The sequence below is a fragment of the Aegilops tauschii genome, chromosome 1 (assembly GCF_002575655.3).
Source record: "Aegilops tauschii subsp. strangulata cultivar AL8/78 chromosome 1, Aet v6.0, whole genome shotgun sequence".
In the NCBI taxonomy this organism is placed as follows: domain Eukaryota; kingdom Viridiplantae; phylum Streptophyta; class Magnoliopsida; order Poales; family Poaceae; genus Aegilops; species Aegilops tauschii.
Genome location: NC_053035.3, coordinates 499617361 through 499640805, shown reverse-complemented (window position 1 = coordinate 499640805; position 23445 = coordinate 499617361). Strand labels below are relative to the sequence as shown.

The following is a 23445-nucleotide window of genomic DNA, read 5'->3' as shown; positions in this document are numbered from 1 at the left end:
AAGCACATTTGTCTTGAGATGCGTTATGTTACTAGCTAAGTTACTCCCACTATGGCTAGCCTTAGGCGCTAGGCAATTGTTAACCTGTGCCTGGGCGTGGGAAATCGGAAGCCTGGCAGGCTAATGAAGATGTCTGGTTATTCAGGCCAGGCAAGTGCTACTTTTTCGAGGAATCGAACCAAACAACTCCCAAGCAGATCACAGGCATGCTTCAGGCCAGACTTGAAACAACCAGGACACAAATCAAACTAACCCTAAATTTGTGAACTTTTTAAAAATTCAAGCTTTCAGAAATAATTGTGAACTTCTCTCAAATTCATGACCTTTTTTCAAATTTGTGAACATATTTGAAATTCACAAACTTTTTAAAACAGTTTCTGGACTTTTTATAAATTTCTAAAAAAACTTATTCAAAATTTGAATTCTTTTCAAATTCACAAAATTTTCATAAATTATGTTAACTTTTCTAACTCAGAATAATTACAAATTTACTACTGCCTCCGTCCTATAATGTAAGATGTTTCTTGACACTACACTAAGTCAAAACCATCTTACATTATAGGACAGAGGGAGTATTTTATTTTGCAAATTCATGAACCTTTTTTAGCTCACATACATTTTTTGAATTACTAATTTGTTTTTTCTGACTTTTTTTGTTTAATCCATGAATTTTTGCAAATTTCAAGAATTTTCTAGAGTATAAAATGACCACATCCCACCCACCCCCTATCTACTATGCTCGCTGCTGGCGATGAGCGGCCGAGCGAACGAAATTCTTATTTCCTAACAAGCGAAGGAGATAGCTGGGTCGCGAGCGAACAATATACACTACTAGAAAAAGGCCTACTAGTGGCACACCAATTTTGCCTACTAATGGCGCACTACTAATCTCGGGTCACTATGGCTTAATCTCAGGTCAATATGCTTAATCTCAGGTCAAATCGCACTAAGTGGTCAAACTTCCCGGAAGGTCACCCATCCTCACACTACTCCAGCCCGAGCATGCTTAACTTCGCAGTTCTATCCAACCCCAGCACCACCTCACTTAACAGCCACTTGTTGATATAACTATCATATCAATCCTATTGAACCTTGTTGATGTCTAGGACTTTGTTCATATTCATGAGTATGATGAAATTTTCAAAAAATATTTCAAACTTCCCTGTCATATTAGGAATCATTTTTTGAAAAAAAAAATTCCAAAAAAAAATTCAAAACCAATATTTTTTTCTGTTACTAGTGGCGCACCTAGCAAACCGTGCGCCACTAGTAAGTTTGAAAATTTTTGAATTTTTTTGCCTCTAGATCTTGAAAGCCCCGTATCTTTTTTTCTGTTAGGTTTTTGAGGATTTTGAAAATGTTTAACAGGGTTCCCCCAGTTAATTTCGGATGTAACTTTTCGAGTAGATGATTTTTCATATAAAAAACTTTTTCATCCGAGTTCGTATGCAAAAGTTATGCCCATTTTAAGAAATTCCAGAGAGATTTTGCAAATAAAGTCGAAATTCATATTTGTTAATTTTCCCAACAACTAGACCACATATCACATGGGAAACTTGTTTATTTTATGTTTTTGACATTTCCATCATTTTCTTTTATTTTTTTTAAACTGAAAAGGCGGTCCACCGGGGGGGGGGGTGCATTCGGTGGAATGGGCGGGGGTGGTGCGCCAACTACTAATGCGCCATTAGTAGTTTTTCAAAAAAAATTCAAATGGCGCACCTGTGAGTGGTGCGCCATTAGTAGTTTAAAAAATAAAAATAAAAAAAAAATTGAAACATAATTACTAATGGCGTACCGTGGGATGGTGCGCCATTACTAGTTCAACTAGTAATGGCGCACCATCCCACGGTGCGCCATTACTAGTTCGTAATGGCGCACCATCCCACGGTGCGCCATTAGTACTTTTGAAAAAATTTAATTTTTTTTTTACTAATGGCGCACCGTGCACACTAATGGCGCACCAACACATGGTGCGCCATTACTAAATACTAATGACGCACCACATGTACAGTGTGCCATTAGTGTCCATATTGGCTATAGCTGTTTTTGTAGTAGTGATAGATGGGCCACGGCTCAAATTAAGAGGTCTCAACATGGCACGTAGTCTCCCCAGGGATTTGTTTTTTCTGGCCGAGATTTTTGGAACCGGCTAGTTTCCAAAAAAATTAGCGAACCTTGAGAAATTTGAGGACCATTCGAAACAAAATCAGTTTTTTCAATTTAAACAAGAGAGTAATGGTCAAACAGGCTCCGCGTGCATATTCTTCAAGAACCATGCACTTGGCCTAGACTCCCCGTTTCGCGAACTGTTTTTTTCATTATTCAAGCTTAACTGGAAAAAAATTGTCACGGTGCGGCGGTACCATCCAGTTGAAATCGCGACCTTCTGATGGTACCCATGCGTGCTGCTCACCAGAACAAAAGGAACTTAAGTACACAGAGGTGCTCATAGAGGAAGGCTGGGCATGCGTGCATTCATAGGGGAGAGTGTAGGTGCGTATGTATGAGCGTTTGCGTGTGTATGTGTTCAAAAAAATATAACATATTTTGATGCTAAATAATTTTTAATCCAAAATCTGCCTTGAACGTTAAAAAATCAGAATGCCTGAGAATTTTTAAAAACAGGATTTTCCGGGCATGAACGCAAAACATGGAATAAAAGAAAAACTTGGGTCTCCCCCGAATGTCCCAGTACACAGCCAGCCGGCCGGCCGGAATCCTCTGTTGCGGCCGATGTCCCACCCTTCCTCCAAGAGGACAACCTCTATTCATCGCCATCCTCTTGCCTGCCTCTCGCCGTCGCGCCACCGTGGTGCTCGAGCAGAGGAGATCGGCGTATGGTGGTCGGAAAGGTTGAGGAAGTTGAAGGTCAGGAAACGGGAAGTCGGCACCTCTCATGTGTTGTCCCCCGTGACGACCAGGGAGCCCAACCCTAGCCAACGCCCCTCTCCAGCTCACTTTTTTTGTGACATGTCTAGGCGGTGGGGAGCCCTTTGACGATGGTTGTAGAGTGATTGAAGCGCAAGCTAGTGATTTCTTCTCTACGTCTTCTCGGTGTTGGTTCTCCTATCGATTGATCCAACAATGCTAGGTCATGCTCCTTCTCGGTCTGACCTAGTGGTGATCGGTGCTAAGTTCTTGGTGGTGGTTGCTTGTCGTAGTTCATTTCTGGGTTTCTCTCTATGTTGCATGTTCCTTCTTGAGCATGTCAGATGCTACACTCTGTAGCTGATGTGTTGTATCATCTTCAGTGATATTTTGAAAGGAAGTTTGATTTCAGTCTTGCTTTTTTATGCAGTAGTCACCGTAAAAAAAAAGGTTCAGGCAATTGCATCAGATCTTCGCTGTCTTTTGTCTTGTACTATGATGGATAAGTTCCAAGCATCGCGCGTGTGCTTGCTAGCCGAGACTTGATCCAGTCTTTTATCACTTGTAGTATTATATTTTGTTTGGCTTACTCTGGTAGCGTGCTTTACATGCATTACTGACAAGTACTAGTAGTAGTAATACTGAACACACAACGATTAATTAATTAGCCAAAGTCAGGGGCTAATTGTTATTTTATGCACACACCAAGTGTTTGGGTGTCGGAACGAGCGTGGAACTCTATACCAGGTCATGTACTTCTCCTTTTTTTGACGTGAGGTCATTGGCTTCTCCGTTTAGTATCGAAATCGACTAGAATGTGCTCTACAATATGCAATACTGAAGCAATAAATTGCTAGTGTTTAATAGAATGTTAATATAAATTATTATATATTGTGCCATGTGTAGTCGTACTAATACTACTCCCTCCGTCCCATAACGTAAAATATTTTTTAACACTACACTAGTGTCATAAAACATCCTACATTATGAGACGGAAGGAGCAGCTACTAAAAATTTAGTGGTGGTGGTGTTGATGGTGAAGGTGGTTGCAATTAGAAGCATAGTTTTAAATAGCGTGTCATGTCAAATAGCGATATTCTGTTCAAATGGATGGCCCGCTATTATGTAATTTTGCCGTATAATTGCATGTGAATATACATTTAGGGGTGCCCTACTTAAACCGTTATAATGTGGGTCAGCTATTTAAAAGTTTGATTAGAAGTGCACAAATCATCTCTCCGCGTAGTGTTTGTTAGGCCCGTAGTTCTAGCATTATTGTAGGCGGAGTCAACCCATTCTTAAATTTTGTAACTTCAACTTACTTCAGTCCCATTTCAATTGACGATTTCTCGTAGATAACGACTGCACATGCATTGACCGACTTGCATTCTTGTGGCACGCATACATACTACACTAGGTGAGAAACATGCAGGAAATGAATCATTGAACACCATGTGGGATTATACTTCTATAAAGGGGCGTCATTTCCAAGCAAGCGTTTGAGAAGCACCAGTAGTCTTCCTTCCCATTAGTCTTCCTCCATGTATCCAGCCGTGTCTCATATGGTCCTTTGGCTTTTGGTCATCTCCCTGCACCTGCATATTCTCCAATGTCATGCTGCCACGGACACCCTCTCGCTTAGCCAAGAACTAACCGGCCATGACAAACTTTTGTCCAGCAATGGCAGGTTTGCGCTTGGCTTCTTCCAAACCGGGAGCAAGTTCTCTGACAACACACCAAAATGGTACCTTGGGATTTGGTTCCACACGGTCCCCAAGTTTACATCCGTATGGGTCGCCAACGGTGAAAATCCTATCGCCAACCTCTCATCGTGCAAGCTTGTGCTTTCCCATGATGGCAACCTTGTCGTCCTCCTAGAGGAGACCACCACGGCTTGGTCCACAAAAGCCAACACCACAACCAACACCACCGTCGCTACTCTCCTCGACGATGGAAACCTTGTCCTACGTAGTGCATCCAATTCATCCAATGTCTTTTGGCAAAGCTTTGATTACCCCACCGATACTATTCTTCAAGGTGCGAAGATAGGCTGGAACAATTCCACCGGCTTAATCCGCCGCCTTGTCTCCAGGAAGAACACCATTGACCAAACTACCGACATGTACTCTTGGGAGTTATCTGGCAATAATGGTGGTCATACTACCATTGTTTCTATGTTTAACCCGTCCCAACAATATTGGTCAAGCGGAGATTGGGGAGGCCGATACTTTGGCAACATCCCAGAGACCGTAGGACAGACCTGGCTCTCACTTGATTTCACGAGCAATGAAGAAGGTGCGTACATCCAGTATGCAATTGAGGATCCAACAGTGCTATCACGCGGTATAATGGACGTTTCCGGTCAAATGAAGGTGCTCGTGTGGTTCGAGGGATCACAAGATTGGCAACCATCTACACTGCACTAAAATCTCAATGTGATATCTATGCTTCATGTGGCCCTTTCACGGTCTGCAACGATGTCCCCTCCCCATCGTGCAGCTGCTTGAAGGGCTACTCCATACGATCACCTCAAGACTGGGAGCTTGATGATCGAACAGGAGGATGTGCAAGAAATACTCCACTCTACTGCAGCGCCAACATTACTGGAGTCGGCAAGGCAGATAAGTTTTACCCTATGAATTCTGTCCAACTTCCTGTTGATGCCAAGAATGTTGGGATAGCCACCACTGCAGATGAATGCTCACTTGTGTGCTTGGGAAGCTGCTCCAGCACCGCATATTCGTACGATCAAGGTGGTTGCTTCATTTGGCATGACAAGCTGCTCAATATTCAGCAACAAGGTAACAATATTCTTCACCTTTGCCTCGCTGCAAAAGAAGAGCAAAGTAGTAATACCAATAGAAGGGGGCTAATCATTGGTGTTGCTATTGGTGCAAGTGTTGCCATTGTTGGTTTGATATTTCTATGGATGCTTTGGATGAGAAAAGGGAGGTGGTATGGTGATAATGTTCATGGTGGCATGGGGATCATTGCATTCCGATATGCCGATTTACAACATGCAAAAAACAAATTTGAAAACAAGTTGGGGGCCAGAAGTTTTGGTTCAGTATTTAAGGGTTCTCTAACGGACTCGACAACCATAGCAGTGAAAAGGCTTGATGGATTCCGCCAAGGAGAGAAGCAATTCAGGGCTGAGGTGAGCTCAACTGGGGTCATCCAACATGTCAACTTGGTTATACTGATTGGCTTTTGTTGTCAAGGTGATAAGAGGTTACTTGTCTATGAATACATGCCCAATGGCTCCCTCGATTCCCATCTCTTCCAAAGCAATGGCATGGTGTTGGATTGGACTACAAGGTACCAAATAGCCCTTGGAATTGCTAGAGGATTATCCTATTTGCATTCTAGTTGTCGGGCCTGTATTATACATTGTGATATCAAACCGGAGAACATACTTCTAGATGGGTCTTTCACTCCTAAAGTCGCGGACTTTGGAATGGCCAAACTTTTCCGAAGGGATTTCAGCCATGTTGTTACTACAATGAGGGAAACCATTAGATACCTTGCTCCTGAATGGATCAGTGGAACTCCTATCACATCAAAAGTTGATGTTTACAGCTATGGCATGGTTTTGTTAGAGATTATATCAGGCAGCAGGAACTCGAGTAAGCAATCCTCCTACGAAGATGGCGTCCATGAAGCATATTTTCCGGTGCGAGTTGCACGCAGTCTTCTTGATGGAGATATTCACTACAGGAATCAGGCACATTGCCGTCCCCCATGGCTGACGGCAAAGGCATGCCTGGCGGACGGCAAAGGCCTTTGCCGTCCGTCAGCAGACGGCAACATGTCTGGCTGAACATGCTACGGCAAAGGGCTCGTTGCCGTCTGCTGGCGTACGGCAAAGATGATATGTTCTTTGTCGTCCGCAAGCCCACGGCAAAGGACTTGGACGGCACACGTGCCAGCTTATGCCCGTTAGGGGGTTAACGGTGCGCTTTGCCGTCAGCTAGCGGACGGCAAAGTAACCAAATTGGCCACCCCCCAGGTTACACAGGTAGCCGCCACGTGGCTGCTTTGCCCTCTGCTGGCTGAAGGCAAACCTCTTTGCCGTCTGTATAGCCCCTGTTTTTTCTTAGATTCATTCAATTTCAACAAACAAGTTTGAACACACAAATTTCACAGCAGACATATCCAACACAAAAGTTTCACCATATATACATACATAACCAACACATAGTTCCATCCATACATATTACAATAGTTTCACATTGTTCATCTAACACCTATCCATCCATATAACAAGTTCCACATTGTTCATCGATACAAAATAAAAGCAGAAAGGGAAAAGAAGCACTCCATCCATGCAAGCTTGAGTGAAGTAAATGAAATCTGCAAAATGGGAAACAAGAAAGTTAGAAGAAGAATACTAGAAGAAGAAGAAGAAGAAGAAGACTAGAAGAAGAAGTAAGCATACTTAGGTAAAATGGAGCTAACCTAGCTAATTATGCCATTTTTGAGTGAACTAAGCATATTATGCCATTTTTGATATAAAGCAGCTAAGTATAGGTCTTTATTGAGCTAACCTAGGTAACTAAGCATATTAGAGCTAACTTAGAGCTAACTTAGTTCATTTTGGAGAAGAAGAAGAAGAAGAAGAAGAAGAAGACTAGAAGAAGAAGAAGAAGACTAGAAGAAGTAGTAGAAGAAGGTTTTTACCCTTTTCCTTCTCATTCTTCTTCTTTTATTCTTTCTTTTTCTTCTTCTATTCTTTCTTTTTCTCCTCTTCCTTGTTTTTCTTCTTCTTATTCCTTATTTGTGTCATTTTAGAGCTTACATAGGTAATTATGTCATTTTTAGCTAACTAAGCTTATTATGTCAATTTGGATGAAAATAAGGTAAGTATAGGTCATTTTTGTGCTAACATAACTAATTATGCCATTTTTTAGCTAACGTACGTAAAATGGATCATTTTGGAGCTAATCTAGCTAAAATGGATCATATTGGAGCTAACCTATGTTAAATGTGTCATTTTGGAGCTAACTTAACTAATTATGCCATTTTTTAGTTAACTAAGCATAAATATGTCATTTTTTACACAAGCCAAGTGTATGTGATTATTGAGCAAACCTAGGTAACTAAGCATATTAGAGATAACTTGGCATATTAGAGCTAACTTAAGTCATTTCGGAGGAAACAAAGCTAAGTGTAGATCATTTTGTAGATCTGACATACTTGACATAGTTCACTCCTCCTTCTTCTCCTTCAACTTATTCATCCTGATGCGCCAAGAGCGGCGAGGCAGTGAATGAAATGGGATATAGTCTTCTACCTCAATTGGCATGGTCATGTCGCCCGGTTGTGGATTCGCCGGCACCACCACCATCGCGAGGTCATTGTCAGGCACCACCACCATCGCGAGGCCATCTTCAGGCAGCACCATCGCTTGGTCATCCTCAGCCACCACCATCTCTTGCCCATCATGAGCCACCACCATCTCTTGACCATCGTTAGCCACCACCATACCTTGGCCACCGTCAGCCACCACCATCGCGAGGTCATCGTCAGACAGATTAGGCTGCACCTCCTCATCCCCACTCTGCTCCTCTTCTTTCCCACTCCATTTCGGATCATCCTCGCTGCTGCTTTTGCTGTAGCCAGAGTCGCTGCTGCTTTGGCTGTAGCCAGAGTCGCTGATGTTGCTCCCATTGCCTGACCAAATGCAACAATGACCGTTAACAATCGATGTGAGACAAAGCTAAATGTAAAAGAAGAAGAGGCAGAACGTACTGGCATCGTCATCGTCCTGGTAGCGCATGCGGCACATAGTCGTGTTGAACACCTTCATGGTGAGCATGGCGTTGCCATCGTACTTGAAGAGAAGGAAGTACCCGTGCCGCAGGTCGTAGGCATGGTAGAAATGCTCCCAGCCACGACACAGGTACATGTGGCCGTACCTGATCACCAGCTGCACGTCTCAATGCCTGCGAAGCCCGCTGCCGGCCTGTCGCAGCTTCACATTCTTTGGCCGATGGCCGTCCAGCATCTTCATGAAAGTGTCAGGCAGCCTCTGCAGTGTGGGACAAGGAGTGATGTAGCAAACAGCAGAGTTATCATAAAGAGATGGGTGAAGGGGAGATCTCTCCTTTTACATACCTGCCTCCTGGATGAATTCTCAAGTATGATACTGAAGAACTCGAAAGCATCCAACTCGTACTCCGGTGTGGCAGAGCGCAGCCTGCGGTGGCGGCCTCCCCCCATCTCTGATAAGCAGCAGAAGAGACCAATTAGTAATGCTCATGTTTCAAATTGATCATAGACAAGTTGATCATAGGTACATTAGCAGTAATATTGTTGTCATCACTAAAATATCATTAGAGCATAAATGCAATTTCATCAACTAGCTCGCGACTATTTATGAGTCGACCGAGCTCAATATCCACCGTCATTTACCACCAATAGATATGAGCTACGTTTTCTTAGTTTTATCGAGATTTTTCGTTTTGTTTTGGAGTACTTCAAATGTAGGACATATATATTAAGTTCCAGTGAGAGAAGACTTTGACCAAGAATTATTTTATCACTGTGGGGTTTATAGGATAAAAACTCACATTTATTAGTAAGTACTAAGTATCGACAAAAGAAAAGCTAATGATACCAATTTCATGCCATATAAACCACATATTGACATATAAGCCACACACATGTTATGATTACATGATATCATGAACGTTTCTTCAAAGTTAAACAAGGATTTTATATATTTAGTGAGTCATGATAAACGCAAGCATCTGATAAATTTTACAATCATCTGTCCACTTGGGCAGAGATATCACATACATGTTCACTTCCAAAACCCTCTAAGGCCCTGAAGTGGATTTAAACACGGGCAAGGCAACGATCCATCCCACATCAGTACAACAAGTAACTACATGGGCCTAGCAGGTAGCAACCTCGCACCAACAATCAGCTGAGTAGGTTCATTTCCTAAACATCTTCTACAACATATACAACCACCGACGGATCTAAACATCTTCAGTAAACTAAGCGAATAATCTGGAGATGCATGACAGCCACACAAACACAAGCAGTTGAGAAAATTTATAGTCACTTAACCTAGGAGATGCATCATGCACAATGGCTCCATTCCTAAGCATCTTCGCACCAAGAACAGGAACAAATCGCGACTACTGGCATGAGGCGGCCAGGGTAAACCATGCTGGAAAGAAATGGAGGAAGGGGGGAATTTTTCGCCGTACCTCGCTTCGACATCTTGGAAGAGGGGGCGGCACCCGGCGGCGACGGCGGAGGGGGAAGGACGGCACCGAGGCCGCCGGGGTGGAGGAGGGGTGCATCGCGGCAACGGGGGTCGCGTGGGGCGGAGGCGGCTCGGGCACGGGGGACGGGGCGGGGCGGCACGGCAAGGGGCGGAGGAGGGGGGTCGCCGGGGTGGAGGAGGGGGGCGCAGTGGCAACGGGGTCGCGTGGGGCGGCGGCGGCTTGGGCATGGGGGGCGGGGCGGTGCGTCGAGGGGGGTGGCGCGGGGCGGCGGCGGCACGGGGGCGGCGCGGCGACAGGGGTGGCGGCAGCTCGAGGGCGGGACAGAGAGAGAGAGAGAGAGAGAGAGAGAGAGAGAGAGAGAGATGGGTCAGCGGGCTCATTGGCATTTTGTTAGGGCACGGTTCTTTGCTGTCTGCTAGCAGACGGCAAAGAGCTAGCTAACGGACGTTAGTTTGGCCATTTCTTTGCCGTCTGCTAGCAGACGGCAAAGAAAGTGTCCGTTAGGTGGTCATCGCCAGTGGGCCACCCAGCCAGCTGACGGCAAAGAGCTAGATTCCAGTAGTGATTGCTACTTTGGTAGATGCAAAGTTGTTGGGTGAAGTGAATCAGGAGGAGGTTGAAAGAGTTTGCAAAGTCGCTTGCTGGTGTATTCAAGATGTTGAGTTTGACCGGCCTACAATGAGTGAGGTGGTGCAGTTTCTCAAGTGTGTGTCTGAAGTTGAGACGCTTCCAATGCCAAGATTACTTCAAGCTATCGCGGGACAGCCAAATTCAAAGATAATGTAATTGCTAGACTGGTTTCTCGTTTAATCTCCTTGTATGGTAGTTGCGCATGTTGCTTTATTTTTCTTTGTACAACTTTTGTAATTTGGTTTTCCTAACTGGCTATAAAAGTTTTGTTATTTTGTTGACAAATATGCAGATCTTGGTTAAATATCCCTTTTCATGACATCTCTTGGTTACAGTTTAAATTTTGTTTCGCCTTTTAGTTCAATGTATAATCAAACCGCTACTAGTATAGGTATTGGCGAATACTAGCTCCAATAATCAATCAATACATTCGGGAGAGCGACTCCAATCTAAACACGCACCCACCCTTGAGCCCTGATTAACGTTGATAGAATGGATGGACACGTGTCAGCATCACTGTAACAAGAGTTTGTGGATCAAAGTTGGAATTTACGCTGATATTACCATCTTGGCCATCAGAGATGGCGAACCGGTCAGTAGCCCGGTAGGAAATGCGACGACAGTGTGAGCATTCAGTCCCAGATTAGTGTTAACTGGTATTGTCATGTGTAGATCGGAGGTGGCATTAACCACCCTAGATTTGTTGTAGAGACGATATTGTCTTGTAGTGTTAATTGACGTTGTTGCTTGTAGACAAAGCTGCAATTTTATTATCCAGCTGACGTGTCTGCAAAATGTTCAAAGATTGAGATAGAGGGCAAATTGAAGTTGCACATCGTAGAGAAGTACTGGTTGCTACAGGGTGTGTTTGTGTGTGTTTTTAAACTGTCAAAGAAATGGCAAGCATATATAATTAGTAACTACTCCCTCCCTCCGTTCCTAAATATAAGTCTTTTTAAATATTTCAATATAGAAAACATGTAGATGTATATAGACGTATTTTAGAGGGTAGAATCATCCATTTTACTTCGTATATAGTCCATATTGAAATATCTAAAAAGACTTGTATTTATGAACGGAGGGAGTAGTCATAACTCGAACATCGTCATAGTACCAACGATTCATTCAGCCCTAGCGGGCGAGCGGAGATGGTCATCCGGACAGCTAAATAGCACTCTCATATATCCTCAAAAAAAAATAGCACTATGATAATTAAACCCATTAAGCGTCATGTAAAAAAACAAGACCAACCCGGGCTAGACTAGTATGTTGGCATTTTTTTATAGAAGAAAACTCCGTGAGCACCAAACGCTCAAGCCGAGACTTGAACCCTAGTGGCTGGCTGCAAACTCCCGTGCCTTGCCAACTAAGCTACGCTCAGTTCTCATTAAGCGTCGCGTGAAGGGTGGCCAACTAGCTATGCCACGTAGCGCAAGCCGGTTGGTTGCGGTGAGAAATATTTTGAAACTTTTTTAGATGAAGGTAAGGATTATTTTTTATTGTAGTTTCTTTTAGATAGAGGTGAGGACCTCTGGTATTTTTTAAATAGAGGGTTATGCAAAGTGACGCTCGCTGGTAGACTACGGTGGTAAATTTTTTTTCTCTTTTACTTCATTTTTTAGATGGAGGTGAGGACTTTTTCTCTGGGATGTTTTTTTAAACGAAGACAAGGACTCTATGTATTTTTTTAATGAAAACATGTGCACAACTTTCTCTTAAGCGGCGTCACTGGGTGACGCTCCAACCACTAGTTTATTTGATACGTGGACACTCAAATATTGTCAACAAGCTATAGATACTATAGATAAGCGCGGATAATTGTGCCTGAAGTCCCAGTTCATAACTTCTTTTCTCCTGATGGCCAATACGACAATAGTGTAATTGCTCAAGACCCCAGACTAGCAGGAAATTTGGTGCCTGAAGTCCCAGTTATTGGTCATAGTGCAAAGTAACTTAGACTAGTTGTTGAAATATAGTGTGGGCTTTGGCCCAAATAACAATGTCAGAAAATCACTAAAAGCCCATGCGGGTTTTTATGGCAATAGGTGTGGTGGAAAGTTTAGTTTCATATTGATAGTTGATGAGGAGTTGGGCCTTCTTATAAGGGATTTTCTCCTACATGCAATTCAGAAAAAAATGGTTCCTGCGCGCTCCTCCTCTGTCGCGACAATGAGCCGAACCGAGCTCATTCCTATGCGCTTATTTTTTTGCCTGTCAATAATCAAGACTCTTTAACAGGCAGACCACAATCTGAGACGTCAGATCGTGGGTTGCTACCGACTTGGACATGGGTCCAACCCATGTCTCTCCATGCGGCCGCGCCTATATATTGGAGGCGCCGGCCAACCCTTGCCGCCACGAAGATCAGATCGTATGAGGAGCATGTTGTCTGGGATCTACGCCGCTCGCCGGAGTTGGATCCGTGCGTACTGAAGCTTCTTTTTTTTATGGAGAAAAAGATTGTACAAAAACCGAAGAGCAAAGCAGCAGAAAAAGAAAACAGCATCCAAGAGTACAAAAGCTAAATATTAGCATGATTTCTCGCACAAAACACACACACACACACACACGAGCATGCTTGGCGTTGACCATCTCTCTTTTTCTTCTTTGGAGAGGAATATGCATTGTTCTCTAGTATAAAAAAAAGAGTTGGGGCTGGTCGGCAGTGGGCTGGGCCTGTATCATCAAATCGAGTCCAGTGAGTCCAGTACGCACATGGCTCGTCGTCTTGGCAAATTCCCCAAATCACGCGCAACATGACGCCGGCGAGCCGGCTGGAATCAATCTTCCCCCGCCCTTGACTTCCTCCCCCTTCCTCCAAGCGCTAGGACGGCCCACCGCCATCCTCTCGCCCTCTCGCCACTGTGGAGCTCGAGCAGAGGAGGTCGGCGTGCGGCGACCGGAGGTTGCGAGGGAGATAGGTCACCGGCGACGCGTGGGCACCGCGCGGCGGAGCGGGACGACCACTCAGGTAAGACGATGTATTGCCACTGTCATATTACATACAAGTAGAGTAGCAACAGGACCGGTAGAGTAGTTTGCTGACAGACAAACAGACAAACTAGCGAGTAGCAACAGACAACACGTGTTAGGCATGCTCAACAAGCGTGTACACTGTCACATACAAGTTCTACAATGTCAAGCATAGAAAACTACTCCCTCTGTAAACTAATATAAGAGCGTTTAGATCACTAGTGATCTAAACGCTCTTATATTAGTTTACGGAGGGAGTAGTATAGTGGTTGTATCAACGAAGCCGTGCACTTGGGCAGTGATCGACGCAGGAAACAGAACTATGCGAACTAAGCACAAAATACAAAGGACTAGGTTGACAGCTTCAAGAACCCGTAGAACAGAACACTAGTAAAGCCTCAGAGTTCCATGCATGCTGCACATCCTCCAAAACTCTGGTCCTCCGTCAACTCTGTGAATTTAACAGCACCGCACCCACAACAATGCAAAACCTTGAGGGTTGATTCAGGCCTGCAAACATGCAGCTAACTCTGCTTTGGCTGTTAACACCGATCGAGTAAGACTGTAAAGAGTATAGTTTGCTGACAGAGAAACTAGCAGCAGATTACAAGTGGTAGGCATGCTCAACACAAGCGACTACCCACCACGCTCACCAGGACCGAATAAATGGAAGTCACAGAAGTTACAAGTACTGCAATCTCCTGTTTGGTCAAACATACAAAAACAGAGAGGCGGTGAAAGGAGCAGGGAACATATAACCTGTAAACTAAGCACAAAGTAGAAAGGGTGGGGGGCAGGACTACATTGCGAATTTTGAAACACTGTAGAACACAACACTGGTACAGGCGATGAACTGCAGCCTCAAAGTCCCATGCTGCAGGTCTTGCAAACAAGTTTCATGTCACCATGGCTTGTAATCTCAGGTCCTCCTTCAACTCCAACAATTTAAAATCATCCAGAACAAAATCTTGCAGGTTGATTCAGGCTACAACCTGGGTGTGCACTGTGCAGTATATGCACTGTTTAGAACCTAATCAACTGCAAAATGAAGGGTGACAATTATTTGATTAGATTCGATTCTAGTTGACATATATGACTGATAGGTGCAGGCTCTATGTACACATGGAGGATCTTTTGCTCAGATCAAGAAAAATATGTTCCAAGTGTAACGCACTGCTCTAATAAAGCGGCCGCATGCATCTATCCGATGCAGAGGCCGGGGGATGACCTCCTTTTCAATAAAGAAAAAAGTGTAACGCACTGGCCTGTGCTGCACTTGTCTAATTCCTAAGACAGTTATTGTGTCCATCTTTACATTGGTAACGGTACACTGTCACTAGACGTACTCTAGAAATTAGACAAGTCGTCTTTGTGCCATTGTCATGTTTTGCAAAATAAGGTTCTTCTAAACAAAAGGGAAATTCCAAAGCAACGTAGACGGATATGTTGAGATTTATGCATGAAAAACCCCAATCAGAAATGCAAGACTGAATACATCAAGAAAAGAAGAAAGATGAGGCACTGCAAAATAAGATTAGTATTACAAAGGGCGTGGCAGGAAGCATACCTTCTTTTCTATGTGAGGAAGCTTCATCTTGTTCTCCTCTAATTCACACCACTGCTCTAGTCCCGAGCAATTATAATTTATAAATGTCTAGTTCCTGGAGATTGGTGAGTTGCTGCATTCCCTCTCCGTCAGGAAAAGACTTGATACCATCACAAACTACCAACGGACTACAAGTGCCAGGCATCCTCAACAAGCAAATGTTAGGACCGAATGAATACAAGTCACAGAGATTACAAATTCTACAATCATCTGTTTGGTCAAACAAACAAAACACAACCATGCAGTTCGGCAGTGACCAAAGAAGGAAAAAGAACTATGCAAACTAAGCACAAAGGACACATGACTAGGTTGAGAGTTTTGAGACCCTGTAGAACAGAACACTAGTACAGGTGATGACCTGCAGCCCCAAAGTTACATGCTGCAGATCTTGCAATCAAGTTTCCCGTCACCATAGCCCGGAATTCCAAATTTCCCTTGCATGCTCCTGATGGTCCTCCCTTGACCCCATCAAATTGAATCCGCCAGACCACCATGATTTTACAACCTGAGTGTGTGGTATATGCACTGTCTAGGACCAAATCCTCTGCAAAATGAATGATCACAATTGTGTGATTAGCTCAGATTCTAGTTCATGCGAATGATAAGTGAGCAGTTTATACATACAAAAGGAAAATGTTTTGTTCAGATTGCGTAAAAATAGTTGCAAGTGTAACGCATTGGCCAATGCTGCAACCAAATCCCAAAGTCGGTCGATGTGTCAATCCTTATACCGGTAGTAGCACACTACACACCATCACTAGACGTGCTTTAAAAGTAAGAGAATTAATCTTTCTGCTACTCTTACGTTTTGTAAAACAAGGAGCTTTCTATAACAGAAGAAAAATTGCAAAGCTATGTACACGAACATCAACACATCTATACATGAAAGAACTCTCTAAGAAATGCATGGCAGAATATACTATTCTACCATCAAGAAAAGATGAGTAAGCATTGCAAATATGATTAGTATGACCGAGAGCATGCCAGGACACATACATACCATGTTTTCTATGTGAGCCAGCTTCATCTTGTTCTCCTCTGATTCACACCATTGCCTTAGTTCAGGGCACGAACTAATGACTAGACTTTGGAGGTTGGTGAGTTGCTGTATTCCCTCGGGCAAGGACTTGATACCCTGACAGTGACTGATCTTAAGTTCCCTCAGAGAGGTGGGCAGGACACACTCACTTTCTTGGCTGTGAGTCAGCTTCATCGCTCCCTCCTGTGATTCAACAATCACGTCCTCTAATTCAGGGCAGTCAGAGATCTGTATTTTCTGGATGCTGCTGTTTTGTTGTAAGCTTGCCGGCAAAGACCTCAATACTCTATTGTCATCTATGCTAAGTTCCTTGAGATAAGTCAATTCACCTAACCAGTGTGGCAGTGATAAGCTCTTGCAACTGATCAATTTTAGTGACTGTAGCATTGTGAGTTGCCTCATGCTCTCATTGAACTCCTCTAAACCATTGATAAACCTTAGTTCCAGATTATGTAGAGATGTGAGCTCACCCAACCATTTTGGCAGTTCTTCTATGACTACCTGACTTAGGCATATTGTCCTCAAAGAGGATAGATGCCCAATGATCTCTGGTGAGCTGTTTAGATCACCCCTTATGACAGACAAAGAAGAGAGTCTAGGGAAGTGTTGAAGCAGTCTCCATTGATGAGGCCCCCTGTATCTTTGAACTGATAGCGTAGTAGTTATTGGAGAACAGGATGAAGCACCAGCGTGTGACACAGTGCAGTGATTCCACGATGATAACACATTATCACTGTCGCTTATCTTCCAGGATTTAGCTTTAGGCAGAGGTGGTTTCATCCTTAACATGGGGCAGTTATGTATTTCCAATGTTTGAATCACGTGCACCTCAGCACACGAGTATGACGTGTTCCACTCTTCCAGGTTTGCCATATCACGCAGAACTAGTAATTCTAGGTTTGGTAGTTGGCCCACTAGCCAGGCCGGTAAGCTCACACTATTGTAACCACGTATCTCCAACCTCTTCAACGTGCATGGTGGCATTAGTTCTTCCAACAAAATCATGTCATCCACAAATCTCTCAGCATCTCGAGTCCACACCAGTTCCAAGTCCTCAAGACTGCGCTTTTCCATTAATTTTATACTGTGTGCCTCTCCTGCGGACTTTGCATTTTCAAGTTCAGTTATATGCAGCTCAATAGGGTCTGTGGGTTGTAGCAGGACAAGATTACTGCTAGATTCATCAGTAGCAACACGCACCCCAAAGTGCGGTAATGATACTATACTGCCACCAAGCTGAGTCATTCTCTGAAGATTGACACAACCTCTTAAATACAGAAACTTCAAGCTACTAATTGTGTGTTTGCTTTCTTCTATCTCCTTAAGATATACACATCCTGAGAGGTCCAACGTATGCAGCTTTTTTAGTCTATAAAGACTTATAGGTATAACATTAATAGCACAATTATCAGACAAATCCATATGCTCTAGATCAGCTTGATTAATGGTTATAGAATCGAAGAGCATGTCAAAGATATCTTGATGGTGTCTTTGGCTATAGAGTGCAGATAGATTTAAATACCGGAGTTTGGTCAGACCATATAGCGACGGCGATGTGAAACATGTACATTTTAAATTCAGATATTGCAGATTAGTAAGACCAACGAAGGCTAGATCGTTAGAAGCAACCTCAGAGCAGCTTGATAAATCAAGATGCACCAAATTTTTTAGACTCCCAAATCCGATTGGCAATTCTGTTATTTCCTGACAACGTGATAAGTTTAAGTACTTTAGTTTAATGAATCTGCCCAAAGCTTCAGGGAGCTTCCGGATGCAACACATTGACAAATCTAAATGCACCAATTCTTGTAGCCTCTCAAAAGATTTCGGCAGTTTGGCAATTCCTGAACAACCTGACAGATCAAGATACATTAGACCCTTAATGTCTCCAATTGACTCTGGTAGTGCTAAGATTTTGGGAGAGCCATGAAGGTTCAGGTAAATCAATTTTGAGAGCTTGGTGATACTATCTGGAATCTTTGCATCTTGGACTCTTGGAGCATTAAGATATCTCAGCTGCTTCAATACACCAATAGAATCTGACAACTTAAGTATGGAGCACTCGCTTAAATCCAGGACACGCATAGACTTTGCAGGTGAAAAGGAATCACCATGAACTTCAGTTTGAACACACTCCATGAAACGGAGTGCCCTTAACTTGGATGATTTCAATGGCCTGCGACAATCATTGAGCAATGCAAAGTGGCAGAAGCTTCCCCCAGTGTTACCTTGTTTGCTAGCAATAAATATTTCATCAACCATGACCAATCTTGCTAGATCGTGCACCAAATCATGCATGGTGAATAATGTGTCATTTCCAAAAATCTCTCCGGTAGTCTGTAACGAAAGCTTACCCGTGTCAGTTTTAAGATTCCAAGCATTTTATGGATGAACATATTTATTCATTCTAAAATCTAATGGCATATAACATACAAGAGTTTAGACAAACGTATACACAGTTCTGTAGGTCAACCACATGTGGTCCCTAAACCACATGAACAGATGAACGGTATTTAGTTGATTGAAGCACAAAAGGCACTACTCAACTGAGATTTGAGAAGCTATGCTTATGTAGTATTAGGCAGAGACAACCTTTGCAAAATTTAGGCCCTGCCTGATGTTTGGAAGAATATTCTTGCACCAAAATTTGAAATTATGTTATTTTTTCCACTAGCATACTTCCTTAAGATTATGAACAATATACATCTTATAGAAGTTATTTAGAAAATAGTACGTCGCAATGAAAAGCAAGTTTATGATACGATACATCACAATACATAGTGTAGTAAACACCATAGTAGATACGTTGTCCTTTCAATAACATGCATTGTGTGTATTGTGTAGCTGCCTAATAATAATTCAGAGAAATCATTAAATCTTCAACGGTATATGGTATGAACTAACTCACCAGTGTTGAATGTGAATATTCAAGGAAGGACAGCCCCAGAAGCTGCCTAATGCATTTCTCACCAAGCTGCCAAGGTGAAAGCATTTCTGTTGCCCTGATGAAACCTAGAGAAATCCACTGGTAAATCAGGTCATCTTTAACTATCTTGTAACCTTTTGGGAAAATTGCACAATAGGCAAAGGATATCTTCATATATGAAGGCATAACACTATAGCTTAACTTCAAGGATGGGAGCACATGTGTCAAACTTGTATCTTCTGAATCAGATAAATTCCAAAAATCACTGTTCCTCACTGACTCCCATTCGTCAAACGGGAGAGAATGCAACATGTGTCCAAGTGATTGGGCTGCTAAAGCTACACCTCGGCACTTACTCGCAATGTCTTTCCCTATGTGTTGCAGTTTATCTTGGTCACGTCTTGATTCAAAATCACTCTTTTGTTTTATGATAGTCCAACAGTCATCATGTGTTAGTGGTGCTAATTTGTGAGGTTGAATAGCACCAATTTTCTTCGCAATACCCTCAGACCGTGTAGTTACTATAACAACCACCTTGCTGTTCTCTGCAACCTTCAACATGCCCAGTAACTTCTCCAAATGAGATTTGTTGTCTTCCCATAGGTCATCTAAAACAACCAGAATATTCTTATTGGCAAGGACCTTTTGAAGGGAATTATGGATCATCTGCATTTCATTGTAGCCACTTTCATTTCCGTTCTCTGATAGTTGTGATATTATAGAATTTCCAATTTTGTTCAAATCAAATGTCTGGGACACATAAACCCACACTTGAGAGTATCCCATTGATTGGGTACTATTGTAAACCATTTGCGCTAAGGTTGTCTTGCCAAGGCCTCCAATGCCATATATAGGAAGGATTGCGATATCTTTTGTCTTGCTCTTAAATAAAGAGGCCACTATTATATCTCTCTCCTCGGTCCTCCCAATGATTTGTGTCTCCAAGGTTGATGATGTTTCACGTATATCGGTAACCTCTGGTTCTTTGGCATTGGTGCCTTCTGTTAACTTCAATTCCTTGTATTGATCTGTTATGACCTTCAGGTCGTCCCTCATCTTCTTCATCCTATTGGCCATTGCAATGTTGGGGCCAATTGCGAGACAGGGGATCATATTTGCCAAATATTTTTTGAAGGAGAACTGCAAGACCGTTGATTGGTTAGTACAATGTAAAATGCCGAGTAGTATATAATATGGTATTATGCATGCATTCAGCCCAACAGAAAATTTTACAGCGATGCGACAATTAATGTTGTGCAGATAACTAGAGCTATGAAGTGGTAGCTGGTCGTTAACTGTAGCGGGCTAAAACAAAATGGTATGGAAATGTTTCATGCAAGGATAGTGTGGTGCCCAAGATTTTGGTCACCGAATGAGGCAATTTTACCGAGGAGGACTGATAAATTTTGGTTACCATGGTTATCGAGAAATACCGAGAATATTTCGAGTGAATTTTATAGTTGAATTTTGAATTCAAATAAGTGAATGAACAAATATTCGAACCAAAGACCCCTCAAAATAGGAACTAGGTTGCTACCAACACGCCAGAACCAACTCTCATGGCATTAATTAGATCCTACGTACTTTACTGTCAATTGAGTGTTTAAATTCAAAAATTTCAAAAAAATGGTATTTTTTGCTTGATATGGCGATTTACCGAGGGGCATGGAAATACGCAGTAACCATGGGAAATCTTGAAATTTTGACCGGTAACCAAAACCTTGGTGGTGCCCCAATAATTCTTGTGGAGCCAGACTAAGTGCTGGTGAAGATGTGGAATCCTAAGGAGGACCACGGCCAATATCAAACCTATACTCTAGAAGATTCAAGAGCTCAGTGAGTGTTTTAATTCATTCCAAAATGACATCTCATTTTGTGGCCAAAACATGTTGCATATCTGGAGTTCCTAAACACTTGGCAGGTGCCACAGGGTTCCTAAACACTTGCTCTTAACATGATGTAACAATGCTAGCAGGTGATTAATATAAAGTTGTTATTTCCCGTAGGTTCTAAAAAAGAAGAGTAGGGTACACTAACAAATTAAAGAAATAGGTTAGTTTCCTGTAGGCGCACACATCCGCGTACCTTGCGCGCAGACGGCTGGGTGATGGCCTGTGTATCCGCTTCGAACTCATCAATCATGTCAGACATCTCATACATGAAGTCCTTGAGCCGCTTCAGCCAAAGTCCCGTCAGTTCGTCAGTGACCAACCGCCTCTGCGCGACCTTGAGCACTGCCTCGACAGACTCCAGCGCCATTCTCATCTTCATCAAGTCGTTATTGAAGTTCTTCAACAGCGTGATCTGACCCCCAATCGCAGAACCAATTTGCTCGGCTACCACCTTGAGGATGGCAGCGGCAAGCATGCCGCCGAGTTCCGCCATGACCACCGCTGCTAGTGCTTGATCGATATGGTACAGCTGCACACCGGGATAGTTGGGGGAGGAAGAATGGTGGGGTAAATGCTACTGAGGTACAAAATGGTGACTTATTGTTGAAGGTCGGGGGAGGAAGAATGGTGGGGTAAATGGGTAAATGCCACCCTGATCAAGCTCGTCAGCTCCGTCCCAAGTCTCTGTATGTCTTCAATTTTTATGAGGGATTACCTGTAGTGAACAGCTGTACGCATCATGTGGTAGCTTGGCCGGCCCTCCTGCTGCCAAACTGATCCGGTCTATATTACTTTTTTTTGGTTTGGCTTATTCTGATGATAGTGTTATTGGCTGGGTTGCGTTATTTGAATTATTTGCTGCGTTTAATCGCCAAAATTACTTAACAAAGTGAGGTGGTTTTGGCTGATGTGCCGCCAAGTGTAAGTTTTTTCTGACATAACGTGTTTGATAACTGTATGAGAAGTCTTTGCTTTCTGCGTTTTGCATCCATCGATACGGGTACGGCACAGCTGCACACCGGGATAGTTTAAGTCTTCTTAAAGCTGTTTGATTCAATAATCCAACCGCCGGCGAAGAGAGTAGGACAGCGAGCCCAACCAAAACGTGCATCCACACATTAGCTTTCATCGACGTTATTTTTTTCTTTGCGGGTGAGCTTTCATCGACGTTGGAACAACATAGGTGGCATTACCTGCGATAGATTGTTTGGAGATGGCAAAGTGGAGTCTACCTGTTTCAAAATATTAAGGGAAAACTTTGTTTTTGCCACTCTAGAATTGTTCTCTTGTCACTCTTATCCCAAAGAAGGAGGGGCTATATACAGATTCAAGACTTCCACCTGGTTAGCTTGGTTCATGGGATGGCGCGTATCCTCATCAAGTCGCTTGCAAACAGGGTTGCGCCGGAGCTCCCACTGCTCGTCGGACCACACCAAAGTGCTTTCCTGAGGGGCTGAACCCTTCATGATAATTTCATGCTAGCTAGTCCAAGCCACAGCCTGCAAGCTACACACACTTGAATCTCCGGCTTGCTTGATTAAGTTGGACATTTCCAAGGCTTTTGATACGGTGGATTGGGCCTTCTTGCTTCAAGTGCTCACAAAGAATGGGTTTCGGTAGGCGATGGAACTCGTGGATATATATATGTGGACTGCTATCAATGACTACAACGCAGATTATGGCGAATGGCATCCCGGGGCGCAAACTCTTCAATGGCCAAGGCCACCGACAGGGTGATTCCCTCTCGCCACTACTCTTTCTGCTCGTCATGGAAGGCCTCCATCACCTATTAAAATACGCCACGGCTAACGGCTTCCTCACGCCGCTAGCTCCACGAGGTCTAAACCACCGGCTTTCCTTCTTCGTTGATGATGCCCAATATGTAAGCAGCTTCACCGAGGTCTTTCATTTAAAAACTCTCATTCAAGTATCCTTTTATGCTATCCAGAAATTCTACATCATTTCCAATTAACAATATGTCATCCACACATAATATTAGAAATGCTATAGAGCTCCCACTCACTTTTTTTTTGTAAATACAGGCTTCTCCAAAAGTCTGTATAAAACCACATGCTTTGATCACCTCATCAAAGTGTATATTCCAACTCCGAGATGCTTGCACCAGTCCATAAATGGATCGCTGGAGCTTGCCCACTGTGTTAGCACCTTTAGGATCGACAAAACCTTCTGGTTGCATCATATACAACTCTTCTTTAAGAAATCCATTAAGGAATGCAGTTTTGACATCCATTTGCCAGATTTCATAA

The 23445-nt window shown here is 43.2% G+C and overlaps 1 protein-coding gene and 1 pseudogene across 1 annotated transcript; one reads left to right on the top strand and one right to left on the bottom strand.

Annotated features, from left to right (window-relative positions):
* The first annotated feature begins 4412 nt into the window (after positions 1-4412).
* LOC109738054 (G-type lectin S-receptor-like serine/threonine-protein kinase At2g19130) lies at positions 4413-11630 on the top strand (annotated as a pseudogene).
* Positions 11631-13522: 1892 nt separating this feature from the next.
* Positions 13523-21671, bottom strand: LOC109738053 (uncharacterized). The gene is made up of 4 exons (XM_073506542.1): positions 21372-21671; positions 19269-20426; positions 16322-18697; positions 13523-13732 (listed from the first exon to the last, which is right to left on the bottom strand). Exons 1-4 carry the CDS (start codon positions 21669-21671, stop codon positions 13523-13525), a joined length of 4044 nt encoding a protein of 1347 aa, XP_073362643.1.
* Between the last annotated feature and the right edge of the window lie 1774 nt (positions 21672-23445).